We start from the raw sequence: 10,000 nt of genomic DNA on the forward strand, positions 1-10,000 counted from the left end.
TGATCTAGATAGTTTCATGAAAAAAATAACTATTTATTCACCCAAAACGCGAAAATTAATCTTATGAGTTAGGGGGAATGTAGCTCTTATCCGATATGTACTATCCTTTAGTAGACGTAACAGGTTATTGTATGAAACTGTATACATGAAAGTACACATATCTACATATGTGAACGTTTACATATATACTCTACATGTGAGCGCATGAGTGTACGCATGCAAGAACAATCAGATGCACTCATACGAACAGACATGAAACACATATGAATAAAAGAAGTCCATTAATCATCCTCTTCATGAGCATGACCTTTGAGGACGATTGACAGCGGAATAGACTGTGAATCAGCGGCTGCGGGTCGAAGACTCACTGGAAAACACGCGTGACACATGCGTGCTTGGTGCTTGGCGAATATTCAGGATGATCAGATGGATTATTATTTAGTGAGGCCTTCATTGCTATGCTCTTGATTGAAGTAATTCCAGTTTTACAGATTCTCCGTGATTTGTCGGTGTTTCATTTATCAGTACATCATTTATCACTGCTTCATTTATCAATACTTAAATTATCAGTACCTCATTTATCACTTCTTCATTTATCAATACTTAAATTATCAGTACCTCATTTATCACGTCTTCATTTATCAATACTTAAATTATCAGTACCTCATTTATCAGTACTTAATTTATCAGTACTTCATGCCCCCATTCAATTCACCCATTTTTTCACTCTCACTTCGATAACGCTAATATATCTCGATCTTCCGCCAAGGCTCGTGGACGACTGGGTCAGCCATGACGGGCGGACGGTGGCTTACGGGGCGCTGGAGCAGAGTCCCTTCTACAAGAGGAACTTCCAGGAGTTTCGTTCCCTCCTGAAGACGGTGGACCCGGCGCAGATGCAGGGGGCCGAGAGGAAGACATTTTTCATCAGTATCCTTTTTTCTTTTTTCTTTGAGGCTTCGGTGTATTGATTGGTGATTTGAGGGGGAACAGAGAGAGGGGGAGGGGGAGTAGGGAGAGGGGGAGAGGGAGAAGGAGAGGGAGAGGGAGAGGGAGAGGGAGAGGGAGAGGGAGAGGGAGAGGGAGAGGGAGAGGGGAGGGAGAGGGAGAGGGAGAGAGAGAGAGAGAGAGAGAGAGAGAGAGAGAGAGAGAGAGAGAGAGAGAGAGAGAGAGAGAGAGAGAGAGAGAGAGAGAGAGAGAGAGAGAGAGAGAGCAAGAGAACGAGAGAATAAGAGAGAGAAAGAAAGAAAAAAAGAAAGAAAGAAAGAGAAAGAGCAAGTTATACAACAGTACCGTGACCCAACCAACATACTAAATCCGTCATGATCCTTAACAGCCCTCACCAGACCTGTACAACCTGCTGACCATCGACGCCATTCTGAGCATGGACTCCCTCCCCCGTAGCACCCTCAGCGTGACGCAGTTCTGGCGACGTTACGGCTACCAGGTCGGGCCTTACACGCTCCATCTCGATGACATCGAACACGGCATCCTCAGAGGTACGAAGGATAGGGATGGTGAATAGGAAATGTAGAAGGGATGAACTAGAGGACAATAAGAGGATATTAAGAGGATGTTAAGAGAGGGATTCTTACAAGAGTTTCAGATCTAGGGAATGGATTTAGAAAGCAATATCATCCCCACTTCTGTTATTCATTGAGATGACGTCATCTTATGCACGAAATTTATTGAAATTGTGCTTCCATTCGGCATCGATACTAACCCGATCACACTCCTCAGGAAACCGACCTCACCCGACTTCCGGAGACGTGATGTTCGCGTCGGATGATTCTCGTCGGGTACTCACACTTCCGGCCGACCACCGTATCCATTCCGTCCTTAACTGCGGCGCTGCGGTAGGTTGAGGGTCTCGCCATTCTCATAAGTGTGTGTGTGGGGGGGTGGGGGGGAGGGGGGCATTTGGTTGATATTTGGTTGTTGTTGTTATTGTGTGTGTGAGGGAGAGGGGGGCATTCTTGTTGTTTTGTTGTTATTGTTATTGTGTGTGCGGGCATCTTGAAGTAGATTTCTCTTTGAAGTATTGAGGAGGAAGTACAAACGTCGACCGTCATGTTCCTTCATGTCGTTAGGTTTTATCCTCTTGACCCCATACAAGAATCATGGCCTTTTCCCTTCCAGTAAGAAAAAAAAATAATAATAATAACCGCGGTAGAGTAAATCAAATAAACATTCTTTTATCTACCAACACCTAACCAACTCCACAGAGCTGCCCGCCCCTGGCCTCGTACTTCGCCTCTGACCTGGACCGAAAGCTGGACACATCCATGGCCAACATGTGCCGGGATGGAGTCACGTCCATCAACAAGTCCACCATCATCATCAACTCCATCTTCGAGTGGTTCAGAAGCGACTTTGGGGCCACAGAGGAAGAGGCGCTCAGGTGGGGGACCGCTCGACCGAGAGATCGATTTCTGTTTTTTAAGGTTTATTCGTAACGGTGAAGAGGTTATGGTGTGAATCAGGTTTGATGAGCAGGTTCAAGATTTGGGTACAGATTAGGTGATTAAGTCAAATATGATTATTTATGGTGTATGGTTTACTAGTAAAGTTTAGAGCTGAGATAGTCAGTTACAACATGGAGCGGTAAAGCTAGGCTATCTATAATGATGTATAAGAATATCATTGCCCGTAGTATGTCTCATAACCCAATCAATATATCATGACAAATTCCAAAATGAAGGAACAAAACGTACCCCATTTCCATTCATCTCGTCCAGTAAAACGTACAACCATTTTAAAAGGACAAAAATGCGCAAAATTTCACTTCACAACCGCACATCTCAGTAACCCAAATGCTAAACTCTTCGCAACTTCTTCCCCCAAGATTTCTAGCGAACTGTTCCGACGATCCGGCCAGGAGCACCGCCCTCAACGCCGCCGCCGAAGGGAAGCGCCGCTACACTTACTACTACGACTGGTCTCTTAACAATGTAAGTCCTTTAGGTATTCCTTATTCATTATTCTTTATTATTTCAATCTATACTTTGTTCTTTTACCTTCTTTTTTGATAATGATATTTTTAGTTGTGCTATGCCTGGTCTCTTTAATTATCACAAATATCGGTTGTTTATATAAACCCGTGATTGGATTTGATCCTGTGTACAGACGTCAGCCGACATCGCCTCATAGATGTACAGAACAGATATACACCATGAGCGGTATATTGATTCATGATTCATGGTTCTGTACGTCCTTTAGGCGAGGTGTGTAAGCGCCCGCAAGTACGACCGTATCAGACCGCGGATCATAAGAATATTTTGTCATAAGATTCTTTCCTTTGTTTCTTCCACTACTACTGGTGTTGCATTTTTTTGCATTTTTTTATTCTTCATGATTTAATCTGCGTTTTAGCGTTTCGTTTTATTTCACCGCTCATTAGTTTTAATATCATATGTTATTCTCTTGTTTCAATAATTACTTCTTTTATCACTTGCCCTTTCTCCCAAAGTCCACTCTTTGCCTAGCATTGTGCATTCACTTTGCAATCTTCTGCGTTCTGGGTGTTGCAAACGACTTAGATTACCGTTGTTTTCTGTGGAATTAATAGCTTTAGTTGCTGACTTTTGTCAGCTAAAGTCTGCCTTACTAAACTAAATACATTGCGCGGTAAACATTCAGTTTGAAGAAAGCACTAGACAACGCTTACTGACTCAACAATATTATCTTGGGACTTCGGGAGCGAATTAAAAATATATCTCTATATTCGATCGCAGTATAGTCTCTCTCTTACTAAATCCTAGAATGACGCGGTTGAAATGGCACTTCCTTTAGTGTCCTCCGGTCACGTGTTGCACTGGATAGGATCTATAGTAAGGTCTGATGTACCTGTTTTGTCCGGACTAGATTCACGTTCTTGGTGCTCGCTTTGATGATCGCCAACAGCATGTGAAACCTCATGAAATACAAACATAGCATGTGATTTTTTTTCTGCTAAGATCTGGACAATTGGGATAGTAACAGACGTGTGGGAGTTGAGCTAAATTGCTTAGGAACAAGCGTTAGCGCCCCCTCCCGTCGTTAGTGTGATAAATTACTTCCTCACCACAGGGTAATGCATGATATGTGGGGTTATAAATAATATAGGCAACAATAATAATGCAGTTGTACTAAAATTGATACCAAAATGTCGGCTGAAAATATATGCGCATATAATGATCACAATAAGTGGCCTACTATATAAATCACCTCAACTCAGATGTACCTCAATCAACTCAATTCGTTACAATCGACAGATTTGCACAAAATTCCCGATCATGTTCCATGCATAGTGAATGACCGTCACTCGCCAGTGCTAAGATGTTACTGTCACTTATCTGTGTGTTATGTATAGGTGTCTCCTAATTCCATACTGAACATATGGGATATTCTATGTGCTACTGATCTCATGTTTTCAATATAAAAGTGTCCCCGTGTGCTTCAGCTTCTGCTCACATGTTTTCGCTTCGCTTTGCGCTCTCTAATTACACAGATTATCTACAAGATCAGATTATCTACACGGTCCGGATCGCGGGTTCTCATGACCAAATAAGGTCTTTTCATAGGGGGTGTGTGAAAGGCGAGGTCGAATGTCGGTACAGCCGAGGTCAGGTCATAGGCAACGTTCTCCCAATCTCGCTGCCGTCATATTTAGTATTATACACCTTAATAGTATACTTGTGGTACACATTTATGATGCTCTCTCTCTCTCTCTCTCTCTCTCTCTCTCTCTCTCTCTCTCTCTCTCTCTCTCTCTCTCTCTCTCTCTCTCTCTCTCTCTCTCTCTCTCTCTCTCTCTTTCTCTTTATCTCTCCTTCCCTCCCTTCCTCTTTCTCCCCTTCGCATAGACACCCCCAAACAAACACAAATTGTTAGTATCTATAGAATATAACATATACTTAGATAAAACACACACACACACAAACAAGAGTAACAGAGACGCGGGTCGATACCCTCATGCAGTAACGCCATCTAATGACTAGGTCTTTTTCCAGATGTAGAGACTACTGTACATGTGGTTCTTCTCAACATCTACGGCGTTAAGGCGTTAAGGACGATTGCAACATATCGATTGTCATGGTTGCCGTAGTAATGACCTTCCCTGCATGTACAAAATAGAGATATGTGTTATGTCAGAGTTCAAATTCCGTTGCTTTTATAGAGTGGTTTCATGTTTGTTCTATAGCTCGTGTACAGAGCAGTACTCTTGGATGTGAATACTCTGTTTATATGTTTTTGACTTGTATGTCTTCTCTATATGTTTTGTCCTTTATCAAGAGTCAATGTCGAGAGGACTCTAATTATGATTATGTCAACCTACTTGGCATGTATATCAAAGAAGATTATAAAGCCTTGTCGATTATGATTATTCTCATGGGTTATGATAACAACTTATAATCATAAATCTCTTTCTATGAATACTCTGTTTATATGTTTTTGACTTATATGCCTTCTCTATATGTTTTGTCCTTTGTTAATCCATGCGTGTCCTTTGTTCATGGCATAAGTTTGTCCTTGTACTGTACACACTGCTTAATAAAAATGTACAAAAATTACCTGAATATTTGCCTTACCTTTATCAGATAAGGTTCTTTCAGTCTTCAGGTTCGTTAGGAATCGTTCGAGCTTATAGCTGCCTTTAGATTCCTTCTATTTTTGCTGTTTGTGTGATTCATGTGCATAAGTTTTCTTTGTCTTTTTATTGTTGAACATATATCCCTGCTTGCTAGACATATGCTTCCTGCAAATGATGCTTTAGATACGTACAAATAAACTGATGTTCTTGTGTGTCATTTTGCGTGTTACGTCCTCTATCCTTGGAAGGTAATTCTGTGTTGAAGAATGACAGCCATTCCTATTGTGATATTTATGATATTTAGTGCCGAAAATTATTTTACATTTGTAGATAACATTGCAAGAAGAGCAATAATGATGATCAAATGATAACCAGAACAAGATGATGAATTTTATAACAAGTGTGATGAAAAACAACATTTATTGCATCGCCAATGTTTTGTATATATAGATGTTATCCCACGTATTACAGAAGCTGCTCTTAGCTTTTCAATACTTCAATATATTCGATCAAAAGACTGAAAAAGTGTGTTTCTGTGTGTGAGTGTGTGTGTATGTATATATATATATATATATATATATATATATATATATATATATATATATATATGTGTGTGTGTGTGTGTGTGTGTGTGTGTGTGTGTGTGTGCAGGGGTGAAAATTCACAAAATCTATTATAGTTGCTCCTTATCCTAAGGTCGGATGGATGGATGGTAAATCATTAAACTTAACTTTTTTTTTAAATACACAGAATTTCGTTGGATAACACCGACACACGCACGTATACACGAACGCACTCAATATATGTTTTTGTTGTTTCTGCTTACCAATATGCCCTTATATGTGTTTCCGCGTGTGTGTCTGTATGAATTTGGCGCGTGAATGTATTTGAGAATGACTGATAATTCGTGTGTCTTTGTGTGTCTGACTGGTAAAGTGAGTGCAAGCGTGCATGCATGTTCATGCAATTGCATAAATGACATTTCATTCGTTGCGTGTGATTAGCGCGTTTGAGTAAGTCTAAAAATATTGAAACTTGCAACCTCATGCACCCAACACCTGTTCGCGGCAGTTCGAAGTCGACCAAGCGGAAGCCCATCCTTGTGGTTTGACCATTACAGGGACCTCTTATCCTGAGCACTAGGGGTGAAGGATTACACGAACGACTCCTGCGCCTAACTTTCTCGAGCTGATATGTCGCTTTTCTCAATCTCGAAATGGGGACTGACCGCAAGTCGGGGCGCAAGCATGTTGCAAATCTACTGCCGCGGCCGGGGATCGAACCCGGGACCACAAGGGTCACAGCCCAGTGCCTTATCCACTAGGCCATCGTGGCAGTACCTGGAACGAGGCGAAATGTCTATTTCAAGGGATGAGCGGTGCGTGAGCGCGCGCGCGCGCGTGTGTGTTATGATAATTATTGTTATGATCATTTATTTAATCATTACTACAGTTGCCCTTATCATTATTGTTATCATTGTTATTATTATTACTATTATTATTATCATTATTATTATTATTAACGTTACATTATGAATATTAGTAGTAGTTGTAGCATATTTATCATTATCATTAATATTATTTAATTATCATCATCTTTATTTTATCCTTATCACTAACATCATCATTACTGTTAGTATATTTATTCTTATACCATTTCATACTTCTATCATCTTTATCATTTTTATCATCACCGTGTTTATCAATGTTGTTACTATTATCATCGTTTTAGAAAAAATGTGTATATATGTATGTATGTATGTATATATATAAATATATATTTATATATATTTATACATATACAAACATATGTATATATATATAGACATATGTATATGTATGTATATATATATATATATATATATATATATATATGTATATATATAGAGAGAGACATATATATATATATATATATATATATATATATATGTATGTGTGTGTGGTTGTGTATGTGTGTGTGTGTGCATGTGTTTGCGTGTGTGTATGTGTTTAATGTATGTGAAAAGTATATATGCTTATTTGTGTGTGCCTGTTTGGGCCAACAGCTAAATTTACAAAAAACTTGTAATATTTTTCGATGTGATGAATTATGTTTGCGCGCGCGTGCGCTCGGGTGTGTGTGTGTTTGTGTGTGCGTTTGTGTGTAAGGAAAGTATATTTGTGCTTGTTTATATGTGTTTGAAAAAAAATCACAAAATCTTGCATAGTTGCTCCTTGTCCAACGGTCGGTAGGATGGGCGGCAAATCAAGAATTAATCTAAACTCCTATTAACTAGAACACAGGATTTCGTTGGATAAAACCGATACACGCACATACACACGAACGCACTCAATGTTTTGATTTATTACCAATATGCCCTTTTATGTGTTTCCGTGTGTGTGTCTGTATGAATTTGGCGCGTGAATGCATTTGAGAATGACTGATAATTCGTGTGTCTTTGTGTGTGTCTGACTGGCAAAGTGAGTGCAAGCGTGCATGTATGTTAATGCAATTGCATAAATGACATTTCATTCGTTGCGTGTGATTAGCGCGTTTGAGTAAGTCTAAAAATATTGAAACTTGCAACCTCATGCACCCAACACCTGTTCGCGGCAGTTCGAAGTCGACCAAGCGGAAGCCCATCCTTGTGGTTTGACCATTACAGGGACCTCTTATCCTGAGCACTAGGGGTGAAGGATTACACGAACGACTCCTGCGCCTAACTTTCTCGAGCTGATATGTCGCTTTTCTCAATCTCGAAATGGGGACTGACCGCAAGTCGGGGCGCAAGCATGTTGCAAATCTACTGCCGCGGCCGGGGATCGAACCCGGGACCACAAGGGTCACAGCCCAGTGCCTTATCCACTAGGCCATCGTGGCAGTACCTGGAACGAGGCGAAATGTCTATTTCAAGGGATGAGCGGTGCGTGAGCGCGCGCGCGCGCGTGTGTGTGTGTGTGTGTTATAATAATTATTGTCATGATCATTTATTTAATCAATACTACAGTTGCCCTTATTATTATTATTATTATTGTTATTATCATTACTATTATTATTATTATCATTATTATTATTATTAACATTAAATTATGAATATTATTAGTAGTAATAGCATATTTATCATTATCATTAATATCATTTTATTATCATCATCTTTATTTTATCCTTATCACTAATATCATCATGACTATTAGTATATTTATTCTTATTCCATTTCATATTTCTATCATCTTTATCATTATTATCATTACCGTGTTTATCATAGTTGTTACTATTATCATCGTTTTTGAAATAAAATGTGTATATATATGTATGTATATGTATATTTATTTATCTATACGTATACAAACATATATGTATATACATATATAGACATATATTAATGTATGTGAAAAGTATATATGCTTATTTGTGTGTGCCTGTTTGGACCAACAGCAAAATTCACAAAATCTTAATTAATATTACTCGATGTGATGAGCGTGGTCTGTGCGTGTATGTTCGAGCCTGTTTGCGCGCGCGTGCGCTCGTGTGTGTCTCTGTGTGTGTGTGTGTTTGTGTGTGCGTTTGTGTGTAAGGAAAGTATATTTGTGCTTGTTTATATGTGTGTTTGAAAAAAAAAATCACAAAATCTTGCATAGTTGCTCCTTGTCCAACGGTCGGTAGGATGGGCGGCAAATCAAGAATTAATCTAAACTCCTATTAACTAGAACACAGGATTTCGTTGGATAAAACCGATACACGCAATTACACACGAACGCACTCAATATTTTTATTTATTTATTTTTTTCTGCTTACCAATATGCCCTTATATGTGTTTCCGTGTGTGTGTCTGTATGAATTTGGCGCGTGAATGTATTTGAGAATGACTGATAATTCGTGTGTCTTTGTGTGTCTGACTGGTAAAGTGAGTGCAAGCGTGCATGTATATTAATGCAATTTCATAAATCCCATTTCATTCGTTGCGTGTGATTAGCGCGTTTGAATGTGTCTAAAAATATTGAAACTTGCAACCTCATGCACCCAACACCTGTTCGCGGCAGTTCGAAGTCGACCAAGCGGAAGCCCATCCTTGTGGTTTGACCATTACAGGGACCTCTTATCCTGAGCACTAGGGGTGAAGGATTACACGAACGACTCCTGCGCCTAACTTTCTCGAGCTGATATGTCGCTTTTCTCAATCTCGAAATGGGGACTGACCGCAAGTCGGGGCGCAAGCATGTTGCAAATCTACTGCCGCGGCCGGGGATCGAACCCGGGACCACAAGGGTCACAGCCCAGTGCCTTATCCACTAGGCCATCGTGGCAGTACCTGTCTGGAGGCGAAATGTCTATTTCAAGGGATGAGCGGTGCGTGAGCGCGCGCGCGCGCGCGCGTGTGTGTGTGTGTTATAATAATTATTGTCATGATCATTTATTTAATCAATACTACAGTTGCCCTTATTATTATTA

The 10,000-nt window shown here is 40.0% G+C and overlaps 1 protein-coding gene and 3 non-coding genes across 5 annotated transcripts in view; 1 reads left to right on the forward strand and 3 right to left on the reverse strand.

Moving 5' to 3' along the window:
• LOC122254388 (uncharacterized) overlaps positions 1-10,000 on the forward strand; it is a 49,474-nt gene that overhangs the window by 13,245 nt on the left and 26,229 nt on the right. For both annotated transcript variants that reach the window (XM_086536549.1, XM_086536548.1), the window contains exons 3-7: positions 770-930; positions 1,347-1,499; positions 1,741-1,856; positions 2,226-2,401; positions 2,846-2,951. In XM_086536549.1, the coding sequence (XP_086392675.1) occupies positions 770-930; positions 1,347-1,499; positions 1,741-1,856; positions 2,226-2,401; positions 2,846-2,951 (712 nt within the window). The remainder of the gene's footprint in view (positions 1-769; positions 931-1,346; positions 1,500-1,740; positions 1,857-2,225; positions 2,402-2,845; positions 2,952-10,000) is intronic.
• TRNAH-GUG (transfer RNA histidin (anticodon GUG)) lies at positions 6,835-6,907 on the reverse strand. Its single transcript has one exon. It is a non-coding gene; the product is annotated as a tRNA-His (tRNA).
• TRNAH-GUG (transfer RNA histidin (anticodon GUG)) lies at positions 8,359-8,431 on the reverse strand. Its single transcript has one exon. It is a non-coding gene; the product is annotated as a tRNA-His (tRNA).
• On the reverse strand, positions 9,783-9,855 carry TRNAH-GUG (transfer RNA histidin (anticodon GUG)). Its single transcript has one exon. It is a non-coding gene; the product is annotated as a tRNA-His (tRNA).

This window comes from Penaeus japonicus, unplaced genomic scaffold (assembly GCF_977035675.1).
Source record: "Penaeus japonicus unplaced genomic scaffold, GWHDUDI00000001_assembly GWHDUDI00000004, whole genome shotgun sequence".
Classification (NCBI taxonomy): Eukaryota; Metazoa; Arthropoda; class Malacostraca; order Decapoda; family Penaeidae; genus Penaeus; species Penaeus japonicus.